Genomic DNA, 26087 nt, shown 5'->3' on the forward strand with positions numbered 1-26087 from the left:
TATAAGCAACTAGGTGTCTGTTAGTTAAAAATATAAAAACCGCTAGAGCTTTTTCTACTATTCTTTCTTCTAATTAAATTTTTCAGCCTTACACTTAAAACCAACTGTTCTTAGAACTTTTGTCCTACATGTTCCTGTGATAGGATTTTAATGAGTTACTAAAAACCACGCGCGCGTGCACACACACACATATGCGTGCGTGGTTTGGATGTCGCGTGCCCACACCTGGGCTTGGTTCACCCAGTGACTTTATTTTCCTATTATCTCTTGGAAACAAGGTGTTAATTGTGACCAATTCAGTTAGATGGCAATGCATTCCTAAACATCTCTGTCTTGTCTTAAGGGGCTGCAGGAGGTCCAAAACAGTAGGGAAAAACTGCTTGCCAAATTAGGCCAAAATATTTCATCCAACTCAAATATTTCCAGTTTATAATGTTTTGGAATAAGGGAATAATTCTGTCATCAACAATGTAGTTCATTGCCAAGAAAGGGCAACTGTCCATGTGAAGTGTAAAACTATGTACCATGCTGTTGCTTGATTAGCCAAGCTTGTCAGTATAATAGACAAGATTAAACAGAGAGAATTGCCTATGTTTAACATGCAAAGTGGTAAAAAGGATTTTCTTTTTACTTGCATCAGCTAAAATTTAAAAATGTAATGTGATGTGATAAACATTAGTTTAGGGAAGTGTCTAAATCTTATAAATATGCCATAATTACCCCTACCAGAGATGCAAGAAATCACTGCACTTCTTACAGTAAGAAATCATTATCAAGTCTAAAATGTATTACCTTAATCACAAAATCATGGAGGAGCAGTTGGAATGCTTGTCCCAGTTTCTGATCAGTTTTTCTTTTTTTCCCTTGTTTTAATATAATACTGCCACTTACCTGTATGAAATAAATCCCCCTGAGAGTCTTTTTCCTTTGAGTACCACTGCTTCTAGGAGTGGTATCTTCACTTATATCTTTACGCTACTTTGTCCATTATCAGTTTTCCTTTATGTTGGAATGTCAAAATTTCTTTCAGTCTAATTGAGGCCTTTCCTCCTCTTTATCCGCATCTGTAACCAGCTTGCATAATCACTTGCCCTCTTTGAATTATAAATGTTCAGTGTACTTAAATTAGGTATTTCCACACATATTTAATCTCTGAAAATAGTGTCAAAACCTGCTTTGCCTTGAGCATGTAGTGGAACTCCAGTCCTGTTATCTTCAACTCTCACCTTTTCGGCCACAAAGAATTCAGTACTGTACATAACAACAATTAGTAAGTTTGTACCGAGGTTGCACAGGTGAATTTTCAGGCAGACTAAAGTTCATATGTAGGGAGGGTAACTTTTATGGTGTTGCATTAAGTTGTTGTCTAATGGTTAGGTGACTTTCTTATCGAGAGTCAAGAATATCGCATAGCCTTTTTTAAGTCATGCTTCTTTTTTGTACCGCTGTTTCCTTTTGAGATGCTTAGAAATTCTTATGTTACGCTTTTTGATGTTTTTGTATTATGCTTTCAGAATTTTTGTTGTTGTTGTTGGAGTTCAGAGATAGAGGAAAAAAAGATTGAAGAGACTGACGCGTATTATCCAGCCATATGACTTCTTTGATATCTTATGGCCAAAAGAATGATTGTCAATCATCCTTTTTTTTTTTTAAAGTGAGGTTGTGAACCACTCTGCTGGCTCAAGGTTCATAGAGAGGCAGGAGAGATAGACTCATTTGCCTTTTAAGAAGTAGTTCTTTGGACGTAGCTAGCAACCCTAGGCAATGATGATTTGTTTGCCAATGTGGGACATGTTATGAAGGCACATATAATTTCAGTCTTCTGCCTTATCAAATTTTAAAGGATGACTTATTGTGTATTACTAAATCCAAGCCAGCAGTCTTCTTAATGTATTTGTACCCAGTAATTACAATAACAGTAATGAAAAGTTGGAACATAGTTTTTTTCAGATAAAAGCTAGACATGCTTTTTTTTTCTCCTTTGTAAATAAAGCCATGGCAGGAGGTCCCACTTGAATCTTTCTGTTACAATGGAGAATTCCAGCAAACCAGTCTTTCAGTATGCAGCTTAATTTTATGTTGATAATAAAACTTTTCTTTCGCTGAAAATCCTTTTTCTACTGAGCTCAAGCTATCTATGTAGTAAAATTCTCCATGCGTGTTGTCATATTGATCTCAGCATATCCCAGGTTGGTTTGTTAGAAGCTCTACTAAATTTCATTTAGTCTTTTTTTTTCCCCCCTGTTTTTTGAAATGGCTATTTATGTGAATAATTTAGGTGTTAAGTTGTTCATATACTTCTGCTGGTACTTTCGTTTTTAGTTTCTTTCAGTTTTCAAAGGGTGCATAAAAATAAACAGAACTTGAACAAGAAGTTGTCAAATAGAGTGAAGGTCCCACAGCCAACTCCATACTGTCTTGGTGTTTTCCTTCTGTTTTCTTCTCTTCACCACCCTCTTTCTGAGATGCTGATGGTGGTTCTGGGAAAAGGTATATTAAGGGAGGCTGGAATAGTACAAGGGGGTTTGGATACAGCTGACATATCCTGTATTATATCTGATATCTTGTGTTTCAGCCTAAAATTCTGTGTCCTATGTTAGCAACATATAGGATACTACTCTTACTTGTGTTTGTCAGGTTATCTGGAAAAGGTAGAGTGAGCTCACCCATCTATCACTGTTGTTCTTTCTGCTGCTGCTTTTTTTCCTTTTCCCTCCCTAGAGGAAGAAGGGAGGCTCAAGGACCGGGGCTCTGTAGGGTGGAAAAAAAAGACTGTGCTGGAGGCAGAATTGCTGTAAAAAGAATGCAGGAAGGAAAAGTGCTTTTTCCCCTCTGTTTTTGGACAGAAGATTAAAGAGCAGAGGAAAGGTGGGAGAAAAGCCTGGTCAAGTCCTATTGCCACTGCTTTTACCTTCAGGGAGCTTGAGAGGAAATAGATAAAACTGCCAATCTGAGCTCAGTCTTTTGTCACCCATAACATATGGTCTTATCATATCAGTGAGGTCAGCTGTCCTGGTAGGGAGCGACTATTCCAGCTGATCACTGCCACCAGAACAGCTCATACTGAAATGTCATCTGCGTAGGGCGTTATCAAACACGGAAGAGAATTTAGGGAAAGGAAGGAAGAGAAAAATTATCAATAGCTTGGCCTTACAGTTTAAAACACAAAATACCCACTCAGGTCCTAGCTCATGAATAATGTAGCTGTTCATATAGATCATATGTCAAGGAGGTGTGTTTTTCATTGTTTCCAACCGGAAAATGCTTTTATATATTACATCAGTAAAGATAAAAGCAAAGATGAAGCATCACTTCTGGGAAGAAAGAGTTATTTACTAGAAGCAGAAAGTGATAAAGCCAAAGCTGCTGGATTTTGCTTGGTTTTACTGCTGTGTTCCTGTGTGGCATCTGGCAGTTCACACTTCAATTTGCTTCTGAAAATCTTAATTCTGATTTTTGTGTCGTCTTTAATTGGAGAAACTGTATAATACTATTAGTATTAGACATAGGATATAAAAGGTGTCCTTTACTGTACAAAATTTTTTTTTTTTTTTCCCGAAGTGAGAGAAAATCAATGTTTATTTCTGTTATGAACAAGCAGATATTTTTCCCTGAGCTATTTATTCAATGTGAATAGTATGCAACTTCAGTTTGGGAGTAGCCTTGTGATAATGCTTTAAGAGCACCGAATAGGTACCTCTTCACCTTTCAGAGCATGGGACTTGCCATTGTGTCCTGCATGACTCTGGTTTACTTTGCCAGTTCTTCAGTATGCATTGCCTTGTGTGTGCGCTAGCTTTAGTTACCAGGTTTGTGATGGATACATACTCCCTCAAGAACTTAACTTCTCAATAGTTAAAAGTCAGTATTTTTTTGAAACGTTATTTCCTAAAGAGGAAAAAAGCTTGCTATATTTGACAGCTACAAAGGCTTGGCATTACTTTACCAATTATCTGGGTTTTGATCTTTGTTCCATAAGGGCTTAAGGAACTGGAGCTTTTCTGGAAATAACTGGCCTCTGCAAACAGTGTTAGATAAGCACAAATGGTAGTAGAAATAGTGGAAGAAGTCCTATAAATCAACGTTGGAGCTGGCTGGAGGACAAAGCATTACTTCAGAACCTCTTTTGAGCAAATCCACTTTGCTTCTTTTCTAATCTGGATGAAAATAATCTTTGAACAATTCCACAGAAATTAATTCTGGCATTGTCTGTTATCGTTCAGAAAGGAAAAATTTGAAATATTGTAAAAAAGAATTAGACAAGAGCCTGAAGCTTTTGAAATCCTCCTAATAAAAATGCATCCAAACCACTATACTCCTAATAAAATATTTCAGCCTCAGAGCAATTTTTTCTTTACAGATATTTCAGTTGGCTGTAGTTTGATTGCTTGGCTTTGGACCTTATTTTTGATCTTACTATTGAGAAATCTTTTGGTATCACCTGGTGCACCCACTCTCTGGACAAAATTTGAATGTAAAAGGAGAACAACTTCTTGAGTCAGTTCTAGTTTTCTGTTTATGTGTACTGTAGATGGTGGAGCAAATGGGAAGGATTTCTTGTTTGGGTTTTTTCCTGCCTTGAACAGAGCATCATAAGCTTGCCTTCTTAAGATAAGGTACTCTTTATTGGGTGATTAACTTATCAGCTGATCAGACTTTACTATGTATAAAAAAAACAACAACAACAACAAAAAGGTCCTCTATCTATAATGAGAAAAACGTGTTTCCCATAAGGAGAAAGAAAAAATACTGCTCCAAATGTACGTTAGGTTTTTTCCGAAGTAATCGGGGCAAGAAATTCCAAAAGGCATCAGAAACTCAGGCTTTCTGTTACACTTCAATCTGTGAAATAAAACCTTGCCGTGCAAGTTCATGGTGAGTGCATCTATATACATAAAGACAGAGTGAAAGATCACAAGTATTCATACACACACTTCCTTCCTCTCTAACCATACTTGAAACAGGTATTGCTGAAGAGGTCCTAAAGTTTCCAACAAAAATAGGAGGGGGATTGTGCATTAAGTGACTTTTCAGTTTGTTTTGGAAAGGAAGGCTATCTGTTTTCATAATTTTTCCCTTACTGTTACCAAAGTCTCCTTTTTAAAACCAAAAATCCCATACTGTTGTCTGTACTGCATACTTTTCTGAAATCCTAAACGTATGCAATTTTTACTGTAATAATCAAAGTATCTGGTTTTGATATTTGCACACACATCAATAAATACTAATCATTCTAGAAAATGTCTGACCAGTTCCAAAATAGTTTCACACCTGTATATGGGGGTGGATAAATACAATGAGTAAGGATTCAAAGTTCTGAAGTATATAAATCAGTGCAGTATATAAAAGCATTTTGTGATACATGAAAATAAGTCTAAACCTCACTTAATATTCAGAGGCTGGGAATGCTTATATCTTTTTAATGTACATTGAATTATTAAATCTATAATTTAAAAGGTTTTCTGATAAAGGTTTGAGTGTTCCTATTGCATAATCCGATAATACTTTTCATTTCAATATCATGAAAAGCCGGGCTTATTTTAAGCATTTTTATTTTTAAAAAGGGAGAGTGTTGGTCAATAAATATTACATTGGTTTTGAGCATTTATGTGGTTTTGCTACATTTGTTTGATATTAATGAACTTTTCAGATGTTGATATTACTGAATGATGGAATATATAAAAAGCATGGGGTAAAATGTAATCTACTGCATTATTAGAAAAAATTAAAGTAGAGGCTATATTTTACAGTGTCGTCTTTCAAATCTAGCCATGCTGTAAACTGATGTTTGCTGTATGCTCCTCCTGATTTGAAATAGATGAAAGAGAATGAACCTTTAATCACCATGGTTCACACTATGATTGAGAACTCGGCGCTAAGACCGCAACTGTACCAGCAAGTAAGGTCTTGGATAGTGAATGAAATTGCTTTATCATCTGCGAAAATTTTCCTTAGTGACAGTTTTGGTTGTTCCTCGGATTTATTCATAACATTGGTGTTTCTCTTATTTGCTTTGGAAAACCACAAGTCATCCATGCTTTATAAAATGCTGCGATATCGTTAGCATGGCTTTTGCTGCGTTTTTGTTGTTAAGTATTAAATGTACCCTTTTGAATAACTCTTTCTGTCTAGACAATTTAATTAGTTGATGTTTTATGCAGGTGTCCAGTAAATTCATGAAACTTCCAATAAGCTTCCAACATTTGTCTTAGCATGATTCTCTGCAATTAGTGTTCAAAGGTGCTTCTTTCTTTTGACCACTACAAAAGCATGTGAGTGGTGTTTACCTGGTCATTTCTGGCAATTTTGTTTTGTTCTAGGAAGTGGATTTACAAGCTTTTGTTTGCACCCACCAAGCCTTTAGCCACTGAAGAAAGGAAGGATCAAAATTATTTTGATCTGGGGACTGTAAATCCAAAAGGCAGTGTCTGTTCATAAAGTCACAGCAGACTTAACCGTGCACACTTACAGAGTATCTAGTGATGGTAGTAAATGGTAAAATGGAAGAAGAATCAGAAATGTGAATGGAAATATTGTCTGTGAGTTGAGACCTGCATTAACTTATGAGCATGGCCAATACGTATCTGTTGGCACTGCAGTGTCTTCGGGATACTGGGGCTTAGCTGAATAGCTCCTGTCACATCAGAGAATGTTTAAGAAGTTTCTAGTCTTAACTGCAACAAAGATGTTGTTCTTACTTAAATGACTATGATATTTTGCAGCAGCTGAGGTGTGCAATTCTGGCTGCCAGTCAGAAGGGAATATCTGACCAGGTCCCTTACACTTGCATTTATCCCTGTGTGAACCAAAATGGCATATAAAGGTTGCATAGTTTGAAGAAAAGGAGATATTCTGCCATGTAAAAAAGTAATTTATTAGTGATTAATACTTTGCCATGTTTCCAAAAAATTCTGCATCTTAATTTCATGTTTCATTTTTTTTGAAGTTAACTCCACATTATAGATTTGCTTGTGATCTAGAAAAGTTGCAAGAAAAATCTCAGCTTTCCAAAGGAAGTTGGGTTGTGATTGACTTGGATTTCAGGATCATCCAATTTGTCCTACTATGTGCAAAATAGGAGCACGGAACCTGAATGAACTATTTGGGAGAGGAATGGGAGAAGTAAGGTGCCCTCAAGGCCTAAATGAAATTGGTTTTTGTTGTGGCTTTTTTTTTTTTTTTTTTAAAGAAGCCTAGCTGTTATGATTTTTGTAAAGCAAATCAATTTTCTGTAGCAGGGTATGTGAGACAACTAAGTCAACATGCATATAATGAACAGACATGCTTTGGATGTGTCAGGGTAAACTAGCTCAGCTTCTAATATTAATATAGCCACATTTGAGGTAAAGCTGTGCCTGGGCTAGTCGGCCCACTTCTTTAGGGATACCGCTAAATTTCAAAGTGCTGTCTTGATGAAGCTCTCCTGTCAGCTAAGGTATCACTACGCAGCACTGCCTTCACCTTGTAGACATGCCTACTGCTTTGTATTTGACACTGAATAAGCACCTTTTTTGACATTCTTGTCAAAGAAACAGTGAATCTAACAGGTCACAAAGATTGAATAACCTTTTGTCACTAGAGGTGTGGTCTCTTCAGGTCAGAGTGTTTGCGACATGCTGGCAGGCTTGTGCAGAACAACCCATGAATTGCATAAACTGGAGGATAGCAAGACCTTCTGCTTTCACGGGTGAAGTTTCCTGTAGGAATATTGCATTAACTAACTTCCAAGAAAGGATTAAAATACACTCAAAATTTCACTACCTAAATAGTCTTCTAAATTTTTGTAATGCAAAACTAACCTGTTTAAAATTCTGGCAACTTATTTAAAGTTTAAACAATATCTAATTTTTTATTCAAATAAAATAAATTGGTTTTACCAGTCATATTTCCCACCGCAGTTTTAAAGAAATGTAAACAATTGGGAGAAGCCTCTGTGTAAGCGACTGAAACCTGTTTTGTTGTCAAGATGATAAACTAGTTTCTGATGACGGTAACCATTCCTGCAGGTAGAGAAAAGGATCTTTCTTTGCTTCAGTTTATTCAGTTCAGTTTTGTGACTGAGCTCATTTAGAGTTAAGCAAAGGAAAGAAAGAAAAGCTTGTATTTAATTAAAAATTAAGGTGTCTTGCTTCCTGTTTGTTTGTAATGATTAATGGTTCTTTAGTAAAATAGCTAAAATATATACTATTTCAAATGTGTTAGTAATAAGACATTTTTGTTTGTGACTTGTTACATCTTCACAGTTTTTTAAATCACTTTGACTTACATCAGTGTGCTCTGCAGACTGCACTGTAAATTTACACGTGTAAGCCAAGGCAATGATTCCATATGTACAGACAAGAAAAACAGAGGCTTTTTACAGCCTGGACCCATTTCTACCTTGGGGTTTTTTGGTTCTTTCTAATACTAGGTGAGGAGTGTTAATGTTGTTTTCTAAAGCAGTATATGCTGATTTTAAAAAGTAGAATTATCCTCAGTTCCTCTTATGTCTGTGAGTTCCCTGAAGTGGGAAAAATGAAAATCTGAGTGCAACAAGCTAACATCCAGGTCTTTGCTTGGATAATTGCTCTTAATACATTAAAAATGTATGAAAATAGTCCTTGACTTTTTGCTCCTATAAGGATAGGGAGATCTTGTTTGTGGCATTTATTATTACTATTAATATTATTAATATTATTATAGCAGCTGTATACATTTAAACTGTTATGCATGTTAGATTTTGAGATTTGTAGGTAGAAATATTTTTCAGGTTTTCTTATGAACACGAGATGACTGTATTTGAGCTAAAAATCTTGTAATTTCGATTTGTATTTGATACGTTATCTATCACATTATGCAAAATTAGAGGAGAATCTTGCTTACTGTGTGGTAAATGTGCATTTGCCCTGCTTCCTGATAGTAGGAAGTACTTTAAAAAAGAAAAAGGAGGGGAAAAAGAAAAAAAAAAAAAAAGCCACCTGGAAGTCTGACTTTAACCTCATGCTCCCCACAAAATGTCCTAGATTGTCCTGTTTTTATTTCCTAAGTGCAGTATCTTGCAGAGATGCTTTGTGTACTCTCAGGATGTGAAATTTCCTCCCATATATTTATTGAATCAAAATGGTTAGCAGAATCTGAAAATAGCTTATAAGGTAATGAAATAATACAGTCACTTAAATGTTTTTAATATTGACTGCTTAAATAGGTTTAACCCCTCATGTCTCAAGAGAGATTTGCCTAATCTGTATTTATTTGGGAAGAAATTTCCCTCTAAGGACATCTTATATTGTGTCCATTGCGGTGGATTTATCCAATTCTGCGATTCATCTGGTACTGGTGTTTGACAGAGATGGGGACTGTACAGTGGGACTGTAAAGTAGATGACAAATTATTTCTAACATAAGATGGAAGTTCAATTAAGTTCACTTTACCTTTTCACATGTAAGATACGTTTGGCCAAACTCTGCGTGTGCAGTTTGCCTTTCAAAAATGGTAAGTTCTGTTTGTAGGTATTCAGGGTGCTGCTCCTTAATGTTTGGGAGCTGTGCAGTGTATTTCACCATGTTAAGAAGAGTAGACTTTTTTGTATTTAAGTAGGCAAATGTCGAGGAAAAGTGTAGAAGTCAGCAGCAAGTCATGTCAGTGGTTCAGTAGGTGGCACTCTTTCTCTGAAATTACTGTCCTGGTAAAGTATTTCTAGGAATGATTTGGTAAGAGAGGCGTTTGTTGAACGTGACATAAAATACATTTTGATAACTTGATCATTGGAGCTCTTATAATGCATTTTCCAGGGTTATGAGGTTGTTAACCTTGCTCATAATGTGTAATTGCATTTTGTCTGCTGCAATTCCTCTTACAATTCCAGTAGGATGCACTAGTATTCTGCACTTTTTGCCTCAAGCTGAGTTATAGATAAGCTGTGGAAAGAGGAGGTGCTGTTTTGTCAGAGATGGATTAAGTGTTTCATACTATTTTTAGAGTTTTTGTGTTAAGTCTACGTAAAATGTTGCGTGGAACTGTTGAAATGAAGTGGCCTCTCCAGCAGCGCCTATTGTAGGAAACCAGTAAGGCTGACAAAAGCAAGAAGTTGGCAGCAATTTTAAAAGTGTGATAGGATTTTAATACGAAGAATTAGCACGAGTAGAGGATTCTTTGAAAATGTGGGTTTTTTCTCTGAATACTTAAAATAGATTCCTTTTAGGAGGTAGACAGGGGTAAGGATGCTGAATTGGCAAGCTATTTTAACCTCAGTTGTAATTAAGGTTGAAATGCCAAAAAAAAAAATGTCTCTCTTTTTTTAAAAAATAAGAAAAAGTGTAAAAAATACTGGCTTGAAAATATAGCATTACATTTTTCCAGGCAAGCCATATAAAATGCTGAGCAGTGTCTTGGGAAGATGTATTTATCTAATACGGGATAATCTTTCTTTTGTAAAATGTTTCTGTTGTGAAATATAACTAGGTTTTCTCTGTAAGTTAAAGACATTTGGCCATGTTTATGAGTTTTTTTTTAAATATTTCCATTCCTCATTTTTCTCTCATTGTGATAAAATAAACAGTTAAAAAACACTACAATAGTAGGAGTTTAAAAAGATATCTTAATTTTTGTGACATTCATGGGGTGCAAAAGTGCTGTGGCTTTTTTCATATTCCAATGCTCATTTTCATAAAATGTCCATTTCAAAGAAAGTTACTGTGTGGTTTTAATACACTATACATACTTTTAAATTGTCACCAGGTGCATTTGCATGAGGTATGTGGACATAATGTCTTGAAATGAAACACTTAAGTGTGTTGAAGATTTATTGTATGTTTGGAATGCTTGTCTGATTAACCCTTCCCTAGTCCTTTTATTTATAAGTGTCCTTTAACATGGACTTGTGTTTTTATAGTCTTTCTTGCACTATTAAGTCACGATGACCTAATTATGACAGATACATGAAAGGAAAGCATCTATGTTGGGACTCAATGCACACATTTTTAATTAAATAGAATATGAAGGTTGATAGTGTTATGCCAATACTTGCTGTATAGGACATGAAAGTAGTTACTGTATGTGACAGTCCATTCTAAAATGGGGAACTACCTTTTTTTCACGTGAAATATTTTTAGATCTTGTTACTGGTCAGTTCAGAGACTGAAAGAGTTAAGAACTTAATGTGAGGAGCTGTATGAAAGTAATTTGAGGATGCCTTACATGCTGACCAGCATGAGGAGACAAGTTTGCCTAGGCCCAGAGATAAAATAGAAGGGCCTCCATTTATGGCATTTCTGGTAATACTCTGTTGGAGGGGAGGGAATCCATATGAAAAAGTAGGCAGAAAGGTGTTTGGCAACACTTACTGGGCATATGTCTGTAATGAGATATTTTACGCATATTTTGTATACTTAGGTCATTCTGTTCTGATTTCAGATTCACATCAGAATATCCTCCTTGTGAATACACTTGACTTTAGTGGGCCTAGAATGGTTAATTCCAAGTAGAATGAGCCCCTTTATTTAGAATGCACATAAGAAAGCGTGCATAATGATGCATAACTGTGTCTAGGTGTACTCTGGCAGTTTCATCTTCCTACATAATCCATGTTTTGATTGAGTTAGTTGTACATCTTTAAAAATCCAGTTTGGATTAGAAACTTAGCCTGTTAAGTTAATGCAACTTTCTACTGACAGTCTGCTTGACATTCCATTTACTTATCTTCATTAATATATATTGGCTGAAAAGATATTGTTCAATGTGGTATGTTTGACTTTCAAGCAAAAGCTGATTTCTGTATTAAAACTCTTAAGCTGAACAGTAGTTTCATTTTCATAGTCCAATTAAGTTGTTTTATGGCAATATTATTCTTCCTTATAGTTAACACAAGAAGAATGTAGGGGTACACTATACAAATATAGAACTGAAGAGCTGGATATTGATGTAAGTCATTTGTATTTCTTCTTCCTTGGAAATGTTGGTATTTGTCTCTATTTTGATAGTAATTTCCCCCTTGACTTTTGGGTTTGAAATGCAGTTCATACAGGTGATTGCCAAGAGAAATTGCTTTGTGAAATTGAAGGGCATAAGATTCTTTTTGTAATAAGCTTCTAACGTGCAGGAAGTATTATATTTTAGGCTGAAATTTCAAAATCTGTTCAAAGGTGAATTGCTTCTAGAAAGGAATTAACTGCTTTAGAAGGGAAAAGCTCTGTAGCTGTAGTTCAGTTATAAGCATGAGAGGTGTAATTTCTCAGGAAATGTGACCCATGTTCCAAAACTGAAATTTGGCATGGGTAGTTACCATTCAAAGTATTGGGTTGCTAGTTACTAAAGAAAAGGGGCTTGATGTTTAAAGTCAGTTTTAAAATTGGTGGCAAAAAATACACACATGTAGTCATACTGTATAGGCAAACATATGCATGTCTAGTCATTCTTGCACAATGCAACTAAGAGTAGAGATACTGATTTAGGGGATGTTCTTTTAAGAGTAAAAAAGAAAGCAGACTTCCAGAGTTATCTTAGAGTTAAAAAGTCAGAACAGCGCAAAATGAACCAAAAAAAGTTGTCCAAATAGAAAAGTAAACTGGTTCAAATTGGTTATAGTGCACTGAACAGTTATTTGCTCAAAGTGGAGCTGGACTGGAACAGTTTTAGTCATAGCCAACCCTTGATCGGAGGTAAAACAAAGCAGAACACAGATAGTATTAGTAACTAACTATTAAAAACCTGAAATAAGCCATGGGAAAGACTGTGAATGTATGCAGTAGTCTTTATAATACTAAGGAATATGTAAATTAAAATGGTATTTAATACCTATTATTAAGTTGTAAAGATTTAGTTGTAGAATCATAAATTACATGTTTTGAGCCATGCTGTTTGAAGTTATAATAACACTTATTTCATAGTATCTTAAGAGGGTTTCTTAAGGTTAATTTGAAAATACAACACTGATGCCTTCAGAGTTTTAGAATTTAGAATTTTCAGAATATTTCGTGGTAATCAAATTTTATATAGATTCTTGTAATGATTTGATCAAGTTATATTTTGATTGCTGAAGATGTTAAAAAATGAAATCCTAATTACGATCATTTTCTGTTATATACTAGGCTAAGCTTAGCCGTTTATGTGAACAAGATAAAGCTGTACAAGCACTGGAAGAGAAGCTTCAACAGCTACACAAGGAGAAAGTAGGACAATTGTATTTATTACTTAAAGTGGATGTTATTTTACATGCTTATTATCAGAACATTGGTAACTGAAATAAAATGAAAATCAGCCCAATGATGCAGAACATTAAAAATAATTCTTTTTATTATAATAGTACACGCTTGAGCAAGCTTTGCTATCAGCAAGTCAGGAGATAGAAATGAATGCAGATAATCCCGCAGCCATACAAAATGTAGTCTTACAGAGAGATGACTTGCAGAACGGACTACTTAGCACTTGTCGAGAAGTATCGCGAGCTACTGCAGTAAGTAATACATTCTTGCCAGTAAAACTCAATGAATTGTTAAACAATTATCTTCATGTTCATGTTGTTAATTGGGTTGTCTTTGGTTATTTTTCATTACGTTCTAACAAAACTCAGTTGTCTTTTACTTGCTTGTATTTTTGTCAAAGGCAGCTGGAAAGTGATCTTTTCACTATATTCATCGAGTAGTCTTCCTTTACTTTTACTTTTTTTGGCCAGGAATGAGTGCATACTGACTTTAATTGGTGTGGTAATTTTCATCTTTATAGTTTGAAAAATTTATTACAGAGGAAGAAAATAATGCAAATAAGCTATTTTATGATATGTGATGGCAAAACAGTAGCAAGCACAAACTTTATCAGATATTTGATCAGATAGGTGACTTATTTTAAGCAAAAGCAGCTGCAGGATGAAAAGAAGAAAAGACTATACTGTCATGGTCTCTCTTTAATAGTGGGCCATTATATTTAAAGATGTTTCAAGTTATGCACTTTCAAAAACCTTAAAAAAAAAAAAAAAGGAAGGGAATTGCTGTTTACTGTCCTTTTCCACTTCATGATGGTTTCTACACTGAAATGACAAAGTAAAGAATCATTTTTGTGTACTTACATATGTATCCAAAAAGGTATTTCAGTGTCAAGTTCCAGTGGTTTACTGTGGTGAAATTGACAGGAAGTAGGCCCTGAAATACTGGTTTTAGTCTGAAGATTAGACTGTTGTAAAAGGAATTGGTTGGACAAGCAAAAGAGAATCAGGGGAAGGAAATCCTCAAGATATAGTTTCCCTCATTAACTTTTTAATTTATGCTAAATTGAGTAAATTGCTTGATGTAGGCTTAAAAAGTGAGATGGTAGAGCTGACCTCAAAGGAGGCTTTCTTTTTGCACCTTCTCCCTTCTGCTGTTCGTAGTTTCACATACGTAAAATAATGGTGTATTAGCAGGCCTGGGGCATTCACTGGTAACCTTACAGGCAGGGTTGGATGACTTATATTTGTCTTGCGTAATACGTTGCATATGCACACACAGGCTGTACACTCACACGTATGTATTCTATGTGATAAAAGAGACAAATCTGCATCCATTTTTGTGGGGTTTCTGCCTCGGTGGAAGGACAGCTGAAGACCCACGTGCCTGCTGACTATAAAGACATCTTCTGAAGATTTTGCCCTTGCCTGTCTTTTTTGTTTGTGAAAAGACAAAATGCTGTTTTGTTTTAATTCCATTCAATATCATTAGAAAATCAAAAATCTGTTTATACATTGCATTCTCTAAAATACATATTTATTTATTGCTGATATTGATTTATGCATTACTTCCTGAAGTTTCATGCCACTGAATAAAGAAAAATAAATATACTTTTTTTTTTTAAACTTGAATGTGCAGCTGTAATTCTTTACTTTTGTTATATATTTAGGAACTGGAAAGAGCTTGGAGAGAATATGATAAATTGGAGTATGATGTAACTGTAACAAGGAACCATATGCAGGAGCAACTCGATCGGCTTGGAGAAATTCAGGTGTGGCATACGTCTAACAGGACATTTAAGTCACTTTCATTTTCTATGATTTTGTTTAAAAACTACACAAATGAAAAAAGGGGGACATGGTGCATTAGCTCACAAAGTATAAAAACAAATTAAAAGTTTGTAAGTTCTGAGGAGGTCTTCAGCTTTTCCTATTTTTTTGAAGCTACAGCACAGGTTTTCACGTGTCTGGAAGCTTCCTTTTTCTGTTGCAGTGACGGTGTCCAAAACGGGGTAGTTTTCTCAGATCTTGATTGCTATGACAGTCATAGTAAATCTTCACACAAATCCTTCCATTTAACTGAATATTTTACAATGTAATTAAATCATTCTATCAAAATAAACTATAATAAAAAATATTCTAAGCATTGCTTCAGGTCTTATATATGAAGAGTTCTGACGTGTTTCTTATTAGCTTGCTGTGCTGTGGAAGATTGGACAGTTAGTATAAGTTCTGAATTTCGACGATCTTTCTGTGAGACACACACACACACACACAGATGTGCATACATTATCTGGAATAGGCAGATGGGTGTGGTCCATGCTGGGAGGCATTAAAGGCTATTTGCTCCAGGGATTGATTTTCTATGCAGCTATGAAAGGGAGATTACAAGGAAGTCCAAGAGCTGAGAAATTTGTGTTATGCAGTCCAAAGCATGCGTGGCCATGAATGCAAATAGGCCCACAGTTTATATGCTGGTATGCAAACACCGTGTCCATCTCCACCTATTTTAGAGTTGGAACTGATGATTCCTTTTCTTTCGTTGTATGTAGGTCTCCTGTGCAAAGTTTGTTTGGATCTTCTTTGGAGACAATAGATACAATTCTGTTCTTAAGTGGAGTTTGAACTAGCAAATCATTATCAAATTAACTGACACATTATGAAATTACTTAATCTTATACTTTTTGTTTCTGACAATATTTGAATGTTGCATTTTTATGGGAAAGGAGAGTGTCTGTCATTACTGCATTTGATTCTCCTTCATTAGGAAAGGATATGCAGTGTAGTCTCAAGAAAGAAAAAGGTTTTCTAGTTTTTTCCGCTCGCAATGTTTTCTAATTTATCACCTATATATGCTGTTTATTTACTGGCAGACTGAGTCAGCAGGGATACAGCGTGCTCAGATTCAGAAGGAACTGTGGAGAATTCAAGATGTCATGGAGGGTTTAAGTAAACATAAACAGCAAAGAAGCTCTTCAGAGGCAGGTAAACTGATTGGTTTTATCTTGTAGGAAGTGAGATTGGATCATATGCATTTTTAAAGGATAAGCTCCATAGTTGCTTTTGTATGTTTGAAAAAGAAAAAGTACAATTGCTAAGAAAAGAAGAAAGCAATCATCTATTTTAAGTTGATGCTTTGTGTATTTGATAGCAACAAGTTATAGTTCATATTTTAAAAGCTATTTATTGAAAACAATTTTTCTCTTTCTTTCTATGCCTTTCCCCCTCACCCCAAACAGGCATCATGGGATCAAGGACATTTTCAGCTATTAAATATAAAAATGAGGTATGGTTTTAGTATATTAACCATTTTAGCATCACTGAATTTCTAATATACATATGATAAAAATTAGCATTATTATAATTAAGGATGTCTGAAGCATGTATTCAGTATGTTTCTGTGAAAATACTGCATTATGAATTAGTTTTAAAGACTGATGTCTCCACTAGTAATTCTAACACTTTCATTTGTTCTGTGTCTTTATATTCTCACTGGTATATTTCTCTTTTCCATTTCTCACCTTTTCCTCTCCCTAGGCTCTTACCCTAGAAATTATAAACCCTGATTTATGGATTTGTTTTCTACCCACCACAGTTTTCATGGGAAGAAATACATTGCTTTATATGTCTATTCACACATTGAGCCTGGTTCTCAGATGGCCAGAGCACCCACAAGGACAGCTGAAACTGTGGGAGCTCCCAAATGTTCAGTTCCTCTGAAAATCTGGCTAGAAGTTGCAGTTTTAAAGGGACATTGTCATGGGTGTCTAAAGTTTATGCAATGTACATCTGGCTTACAGAACTCTCTAAAAGTCCGATTTATATACAATTCTTTAAAAAGATATTGAATTTAATTTTTAAAAGGATGATTCAGAGAGTTCATACATGTCCACAACAAAGTGCAGGTGTTAGAATTGAAAATCATGGTAAGCGGAATAATGAAACTATTGAAGAATCTCAGTCTAGGTGGTAGTAATAAAACAAAAAACAAACAAAAGAACAAAAAATAACCCAAAGAAACCCAACGAAAATAAAGCTGTCTTGGCCTTTTTTTTTTTTTTTTAGTGTGACATTGTCCCTTTAATTCCAAAATCTATAGCTGGTGTAGCTATGGTAATCTATTTTTCTTTTTAAGTTATAAATAATTGTAACAGGTGTGCACATCTAAATAAGGTGACTATTCTACAATCTTTAGGAAGAGGAAGTAGTCCCACCTCGTCCTCCACTCCCTCGGTCCTATGACTTTACAGAGCATCCTCCCATAATCCCCCCTCTGCCCAGTGATAGCAGCTCCTTGCTCTGTTATAGCAGGGGCCCAGTACATCTGCCAGAAGAAAAGAAGATTCACCAAGTTCAAGGATATCAGAGAAATGGATCTTACTGTGTAAGTGGCTTAAACTGCCACATTGTTCTTGAAACATCCCCCTTCCCTTGCACAGTCACAATTTTTATTTTGTCATCTGGCTACTTTTGTGTTACGTTTTTACTTTGGGCTATTTAGTTTTATTTATAGCTCCATCTTTTGCTCTGCACATTTTCCTGTCATATATTCTGTGCATATAAATGTCTTAAGACTTAAATGCCTGCATCTGAGTAAATTTCAGAAAATTAAATTCTTCTACTCACAAGTTCTTAAAAAACTCTAGGCTCAGAATCAATTTTTGCTGAAGCCTTATACAACTTTTTTCCTGAAGATCATTTAAAAGAAAAAAAAAACAAAACCTCTGCATTTTTATGGCAATTTTTTCTGTAATTTCTGAAAGTCTGCAAATGTTGTTACTCAAATTAACTACAGAAAAATACTGCTGCGATAGCACTTGAACAATGAAACATTGTCTTAAAGTAAGAGCAGAGTCATCACAACATAACTCTTTTGAGTCTTAAGACATAAATGCTTGTAGAAAAATGCCTGTTTATTTACCTCATAACTTGTCATTCCTCAGGGTCCTGACTATAGGCTTTATAAGAGTGAACCGGAGTTAACTACAGTAGCAGAAGTGGATGAGTCTAATGGCGAAGAAAAAACAGAACAAATTTCAGAATCAGAATCTACTACTAAAGGTTTGTCCCCAGGCATGGTGTTTACAACCTTTCAGCCTTTTTCACAAGGAATACAAAGCTTTAACTGTGTTATAGAAGCTATGTCATCCTTCGAATTTTTGTAGCCCATCCATTTCTTAATATGATGAAACAGCTTCCACGATAAAATAATTATTTAATTATATGACGGGAAAGATTTCAGTCAATTACACCACAGAAAAATCAAACATTACACTCACCAACAACCCTGAAATCCTTATTGACACCATGTCTAATCACATCACTCACATTCCCCACACACCATTCCCTTGAACAATTACCCGTTTTATGTTCTTGCCCTTGAACAATTATTCAGTTTTTGAATCAAGCTCCTGATGTTATGTCACTGGAACGTCCAAAAAGGCAGCACCACAGAATTTTCAGGCTCTCGTAAGGCAGGGAAACAATGTCTTTTTCTTTTTTTAATCTTGTAATTGTTGAATTGCCTTCTGTCCTCCAATATAATAGAAATAATGATGATGACCTTGGAGTGTACAGACAATAAAGGTCTTTGCAATTGCTAAATGCTTTAGATTCTTCTCTTCATCTAGCTTCCATAAAAGCTACTAATTGCTTGGTAGAGTCTTTTACCAAGAAGTGCTTCTCAATTCTGTTTGTTAAAACACACAGAATAGTTTGTTAAAGGTGACTTCAGGAAAAACAGTTTAAGCACCTCCCAAAACCCATGTTAAGAGCTTTTAGAAAAAGTAACTAAACTTATCCATTTTTTTTTACTGTAACAGGTGATGTTTCCAGTGCCAGCAAGATCACTGCCTCCTGTTATGGTAGTTTGACTAAGCATGTACATAGCAGGCTGGTGCAACAGTACCAGAATTTGACCAAGAACTATGATCATATAAGGATATTATTTTCATCAGAACAGTAATGGAGCTTTTTTAAAACTAAGGCTAGCATACAGTTTGGGCATAAACAATGTGAATGGCCCTATGATATATGATATAATGAAGCTTGCACTTACCAGACAATTAGTCAGTTCATATTCACTGTGGTATTTGCTGAGGTATAACGTTCACTTTAGATAGATACTAATTCTCTTACAACATGGTGGTGAAAAGTGCAAGGTTTAGCCTGAGATTTGCAAATCATCAGCCACCTAAACTGAGGAAGCTGCCTTTCTGACAACATACCTAGATTTTGTTGACCCGTGTTGTTCCAGATTCCAGGTAATTTATGACAAGAGGGTAAGTAATTGTCAAGACAATATAAGAAAGCCTGCACTGATTATATAAAGCAAACCAATACTTTTTGAGCACCCTAATCTGCTTTCTATCATTTTCTGTAAAGACAGAAGTAATTTTATTATGTCCATTTGTAGAAAAACAGTCCTCAGTAAGGGAAAGCAATAATACGAATTCTTCTTATATAAATAATATTTGGGGTTGGGGGAGAGAATAGCTGCAGCGGCAGCAAGTTGCAAGAGCCTTTTTATCTTCTTAAAACAACAGTGTGAAGTGGGTTTGTCATAGCTGTGTTTTATCATCTGGTCCACGCTTTTGAGCATGCAGATTTTCTAACAGATATTTCTTGTTCTATGTATTTACTTATAATAACAATCCTCATGCAGTAGGAAAAAATATAACCATTCCTGTGGATTTTTTTATAGTGCTTATGCAATTACAACTATATGCTGTTTCAACAAACATTTTTATGCCATTCTATCTTAACAGTTTATAAGCTGAAAAGGAAACAAACTCAAAGGCAGCTCATCTCTGCAATTTTTCTTTCTTGCTGTTTTAAGAAGTCATACTTATATGACATAGTTTCCTGTTGAGGGCGGTTCTAAAAATTAGTAAATGTCAGAGGAAATTTTAAAAATGCCTTTCTAGTTCATTGTGCACGTTACTGTACTAGACACTCCTCATGTTTCTTCTGTCAGCCATTTCCCTCTCTCTTCAAATGTCAACAATCAAAGAGAAACATTTTAGTGGGACTATGTAAAGTAACCCTTACACCTGTCTGCAAGCAGAGGAATATTTATGACCTCAGTGGTGCATAAAGGTGACACAAAAGGAAAATGGACTTCTGCTGTGTTTTATCCTTTTTACATCTAAAGGAGACCCAAACTGTTGCTTTATAGTTTTTGTTTTGAATGATGGATTTGGTATTCAAATAGCTCCAGACTATTTTGTCAGCCTGTCAAACAATTTAGAGAAAGAGTTGAGCCTTCACCAAGTCCATATATCCTCTGAAATCTGTGCAAATTCAGGAAAAACAGGGAGAAATAATTTGGCCATCAAAGAAGACATTATATCTATTTTTAGGCAAAATCAGTGAGGAAACAATATTTTTAATAGTTTGATTTCCTGCGTGTATCAAGACACAAAAATGAAGCATGAGTTATTTAATTATATCTGTATATTTTGGTAAGTTTTAACTTACTTCAGTTTCCTGCCAGCTTAATTGCATTTTGGCAGGGCTTCTCTAAGTAGAAAAACTAGCGGTGGATATTGTTACGAGAGGTTGAATGTAGCGGACATCAGGACACAGAATATCGTCAGCTCCCGACCAGACAAAGCCTGGCTGCTGCAGTTCCCTGTCCCTAAGTACAGCAAGCTGCGAGGCTGAGGACATAGTCCCACTGTCACAAGCACAGCCACAGCTAACCACAACAGATAATGCAAACAGGGTTGAGACCAGTGCTGTTGCAGGCACTGCATAAACAAGACCAGCACTCACATGAAGGTGAAACACCACAAATAGCATGATCCTGTTCTCACTTACCAGCTGACCAGGCTCAAAGCTTGCTAGCTGATATCATACACGTATAGACATGACCACACATGTGTGCACATACACACAAATGAGTCCTTCCAAGAGCTGACCAGACCTATGGTGTCTCCATCAGTCAACCCCCAGTACCTCTGGCCTCTCCAGTATCTGAATCCAAGACCTAAGGTCCCTTGGACAGATGGCTCCCACACCTTATATTCCGCTTGCCATCTAGTCTCATCTTAAGTTTGCTAGCATCTCGCAGACAAAAGGTTCCCCCAGTAGCAGGTCCAGACTTACAGTCCTTCTGGTAGCCGACCCACAGACCTGCAGTCTTTCCTCCTCTTTGTCCCTCAGACCTATGTATGATCTCTCTGAAGCTGTCCCCTACTGGCAAGCTGTCCCCTAGCCTGGCTTGAAGATCACTAGCATATCTCATGGTCTCATATGCAGAAGGGAAAGCATACTCACATGGAAAATACTTAAGAATAAAGTTTAATAAGAGATAGGACAGACTGCAATGCTAAGGCACGGGGCTTGGTCAGACAAGCATACTGACAAACGGCTTGTTTGTGCAAAGCTGGCCCCTTTTATTCCCCCTGCTCACCATTATTCCATGCCTGTTCTTTCCCATCTGTCTTGCCCCATGCCTTTCACAGCCTTTGTTTCTTCCCAAATGAACAACCCACGCATAACTACTTTTTGTTTCTTGGTCCCACTTTTGCTAAATTTTGTATCTTTGACACCATTACCTAGGTAAGCTTGTCCTTAAGTGGTAGCACTGATATGGTTACCTAGGCACTCTGCTGGCCTGGCAAGCTCTGTTCCACAAAAAGTTCCCAGTACTGACATCCGATCGCCTGTGAGGTTTGGCCATCTTTCACGTAATTCCCCCTTAACTATCTGTGAAATCTAGCCATTCCACACAGTGCTATCTAACTTGTCTGTTTCTCAGAGACAAAATTTTTGTTTATATTTTTATGTCCAGCAATTTCTTGTGCCATGTGCAGTAGTTTCCCATGGGGAAAGTCATCTGCCTGCCTACCGTAACAGGCGTGATAGTTAGGCATTAAGATCTTTGCTGTCTTTCGAAGAATAGTTTCCAAGGCTGACAATATGTATTTTCTAGAAAACAATAAGCTGTTTTGGCAATGTTTTGCATAGCACTTAGTATATTGCTTTGCTGTTTTGCAGGCTCACATTTTCCTGTGGGAGTTGTACCACCCAGAACCAAATCACCAACGCCAGAGTCTTCAACAATAGCATCCTATGTCACTTTGAGGAAGAATAAGAAGATAGATCTAAGAACGGTACTTTAAAATAACCTTTGAGCATTGATGGATAGTGATGTGTTCATTTCTAAGTTCAATTTCTGTACTTACTTCAAAAGCTGTAGTTATCTTTCTAATTTTCTTTACAAAAAGATTCACTTATAAAAATACAATATACTAAGTTGATGGAGACAGCTGTAGAAAGAATGACAAAATTATAAAGGTCATGTATGTTAAACTGCATAGAGACACTCAAACAGGGCAAGAACTGAATGGTAATGAAAAATCTACTAAGCTAATGAAGTTCAGGCTTGAGCTGAAAGGACATGAAGCATCTTAGGTTAAAGCTTTGAAGGACTTGTATTTTGCTTCTGGGGCAATTTAACAGCCCTTGTATAACAAATACTGGCTTTTATTTATTTCATTACTAAAATGATCTGAGAAATACCTAAAGCAGACAGAAAATAAGGATACAGTAAGCAATATGTGGGTAATAAGCCTGGAATTTCAGATTAGAGAGTCCTGTAGTCTCTGGGTTGAAGACAGACATTTACATGTAGTTCATGCAAAAGGGAGGAAAATTTTTACCATAGTTACAGCACGAATAGAAGAGAAGTTGTAGGAAGAATGGGAGAGGGGAGAGAAACTCACAGGATGTTGACTGGAGAAAGAATACCACTTCAGAAGTGAAATCAGTTACTGTGAATGTACTGAATGCAGCTGATTAGCCTGAAGTAGATTTTTTTCTGTCATACAAAGTAGAGATCTATCTGAAAATCAGTGAATTTCAAGAACGGAGTAGGTAAGGTGATCATTGTTATTTTGGGAATAACACAATGCTTAGAATTACAGATTTTTAAGTGGTGATAAATTCACTTTGTTTCAGCCTGCACTTGCTGTTAAATGATGGCCAGCTGTAGGTTTTCTTGGGGCAGGGGGAGGCAGAAATCACTATTAGATCAACTGGTATAAATGTCCTGGATCATTAAATTTGGATTGTTTCTGTCTCAGTCAAGTAACTTGAGTTTGCCTGTCATTTAATGTCTGGTAAATTGTTTCAACTTGATAGGATGGCTTTAAGAGCGCATCTACCCATTCTCTTAATGTCTATCATTGATGGTGGTAATGTCACTGTTCAAAAAAGCAAATTATTTTGAATTTTGGTGTTCATTTATTAATAATTGGTTCTTGTACTTTCTTCACATACATAGAAGATCTTTACTTGCCCACTATTTTTCTGCTTTTGAGTAAATCATTAGGTAATCTTTTCTGATAAGCTAAACAGTTTAGAATCTTGCTTTTTTCAAACAAACAAACAAACAAAAATATATATATATTCTTCCATTTAAGGAAAGACCAAGAAGTGCAGTGGAGCAGCTGTGTCTTGCGGAAAGCACACGGCCTCGAATGACTGTGGAGGAACAGATGGAAAGAATAAAGAGACACCAACAAGCTTGCCTGAGAGAGAAGAGAAAAGGACTCAATATTATTGGTGTTTCAGACCAGTCTCCTTCACAGAGTCTGTCATTTGTCAGAGATAATCCATTCAAATTGGCACAGGTGGGTCCCATGTTATTAAAAAACTTTAATGTGTCCAATTAAAAAAAAAAAAAGTTACAAAATTGTTCTTTTTCCAAAAGCACATGATACTATAGGTGTTTGTATGAGATTGCTTGTATAGAGTAATAGTCACAATTCTCTGCCATACACAAGAGAAAGGGAGAAGACAATCTTCGTGCTTATACCTAATGATAGTAGAAGTCATGCCTTTGTCTTTTTAGAAAATAAATAGTTCAAATCTACATATGTTTGATTATGCATTGTGATGTTTAACGTTTTTTTGTCAAATTCAGCAAACAACATGAAATTGCAAGCTTTGTGACTAAAAGCAGTGTCAGGGAGAATCACGATTCAGTTGATGTATAAATTATGAATATTTTTCTGCCATGTAATATATTGAGACATCTGTAACGTTTTTAGGTAAGAATGTATATTTATGATGATAACTCTTAACTGGTGCTCTTTCGCTGTGGTTTTTGAGCCCATAAATACATAAAAATAGAACCCTCACTTTTGTTTTCACTCATTCTTAAACAGTTAAGAAGTGAGTTTATTAACTAGTTAAGGGTGGGGAGAGAGAAGGAAGATATAACTACTTGTCGTTAACCAGGAAATACTATCCTAAATATACGTTTAAAAAAAAAAAAGACAAACACAAAACCCAACTAACAACCAAAAAACCTCACACTGCTTCAGGACAAAAATATCAAATAGATTCAGGGTAGTGGATGTTAGCCTACTACTTTCTAACTGCTAAGAATTAGTTTTCTTTTTTAATAGCTTAATGGAGTTATCTCCCCACCCCCACCCCAGTCTTCTGGCATAGTTTTTTCCTCAGACCACACTGGATTTGATTTTTTTCTTTTTTTTCTTTTTCACCCTGACATGGAAATGCCTTCTTTTGTTTTGTACACATTTTAACATCTGATTTTTCCAAAACCAGATTAAATGCACTGCACTATTAATAAGTCACATACGTATTTCCAAATAAGTTTTAGGTTGGTTTGTTTTTTTTTTTTTCCTCTGAGCATTCTAAACTGCCTTCGGAGCTATACAAAAGTTATTTTTCCTTCAACAACATTGGATCCCCAGAAGACTCTGAATTCAAGTTTTGCCTTTGCACTAGAGCATCTGTATTTGGGATGACATCATGAATGCTATATATGATGGGGGCTCCTACAAATATTTCTGTGATTAACACTGCCTTTCTCAAGAAGAACACATGCAAAGCTTTGCAGATCTTTCTTTTTGTAGTTTTTACAGAGGTGTTTGAGCTTTACCACTTCCCTATGATATCATTTCATACCTCAAGGTGAGGAAACTGCAGTCATGTATGCGTCATACCTGGTTAGCCAGCACATTGGGAGCAGGGTGGGGAAAGTGGCCAAATCCTCTGTGCCAGCACTACTTGCTATACAGAACTCAAGAGAATTTTGTTCATGTCAGCGTGTTCTTCGGTCTTCTGTGTGAAATCAGCGCTACATGGATGCGATAAGAAATTTATAGAATAAGTGAGAACGTGTCTGAATTGAACAGTTAGCTAGTAGTCAGTGTTACAAAATCACCTTTTCTATCACAACTGTAATTCTGCCAGAATGCTATTTGGCAAAAAGCCCCAAGATGAGGTATTACACTGTAGTAATAGCTCTTATTTTTAAAAGCATAGTTTCTATGCCTATTTATTTTTAAACAGAAAAATGGTGCAATGGTATTAACTGCTGGAAGTCTTTTCAGCTGGGGTTTGGTTATTTAAGAATTGGAGGAAAAAAAGAATTTTATAAACAGCCTACTGTACAATTTTTAAGTGATTACCAAAATACAAAAGGAAGTTGCTTCACAATTGTTATTGTTTGGGACAAGCGTATGATATGGGTCCATACTTTAGTTAGGAAAGTAAAGAGATTTATTTGTGAACTGACTTACATGGAATTTCCTCTTTAGCACAGTGCATGTGCTAAATCACAGGAATTCAGCCACAAGATTTGCTACTATCGTGGCTCCTATTTTTCTCAGCCCTAGTACGTAGCTTGATAAGACTTAGATGAACCGCACTTCAGTTCAGTTTGCTACTCTGCCAACATAACATTCACAGTTCACAATCTTAAGACACCTCTACCATCCTTCCTCAGAATTTTTAAATCAGTTTATTGTCTGTGCAATGGATATTTTTTTTTAAGGAATAAGTAATATCCTCTGCCATTATCAGATGCTATGTTGTCCTCTGTTAGATCAGTTAACAACATACGCTTGGGAGATACCCAAGATAACTGGAG

The 26087-nt window shown here is 35.9% G+C and overlaps 1 protein-coding gene across 10 annotated transcripts in view; it reads left to right on the top strand.

Annotated features, from left to right (window-relative positions):
• PLEKHA5 (pleckstrin homology domain containing A5) overlaps positions 1–26087 on the top strand; it is a 173778-nt gene that overhangs the window by 139551 nt on the left and 8140 nt on the right. For 4 of the 10 annotated variants that reach the window (XM_087765105.1, XM_087765107.1, XM_087765106.1 and 1 more), the window contains 9 exons: positions 11836–11898; positions 13065–13145; positions 13280–13429; positions 14845–14946; positions 16048–16159; positions 16414–16460; positions 18118–18235; positions 22178–22293; positions 23605–23814. In XM_087765105.1, the coding sequence (XP_087621231.1) occupies positions 11836–11898; positions 13065–13145; positions 13280–13429; positions 14845–14946; positions 16048–16159; positions 16414–16460; positions 18118–18235; positions 22178–22293; positions 23605–23814 (999 nt within the window). Of the gene's footprint in view, positions 1–5818; positions 5900–11835; positions 11899–13064; positions 13146–13279; positions 13430–14844; positions 14947–16047; positions 16160–16413; positions 16461–17369; positions 17559–18117; positions 18236–22177; positions 22294–23604; positions 23815–26087 lie in introns of all 10 variants that reach the window. The other 6 variants (XM_087765100.1, XM_087765102.1, XM_087765104.1 and 3 more) reach the window with 3 other exon arrangements.

This window comes from Nipponia nippon, unplaced genomic scaffold (genome assembly GCF_047370975.1).
Source record: "Nipponia nippon isolate SJK-2023a ecotype South Korea unplaced genomic scaffold, ASM4737097v1 scaffold_3, whole genome shotgun sequence".
Classification (NCBI taxonomy): domain Eukaryota; kingdom Metazoa; phylum Chordata; class Aves; order Pelecaniformes; family Threskiornithidae; genus Nipponia; species Nipponia nippon.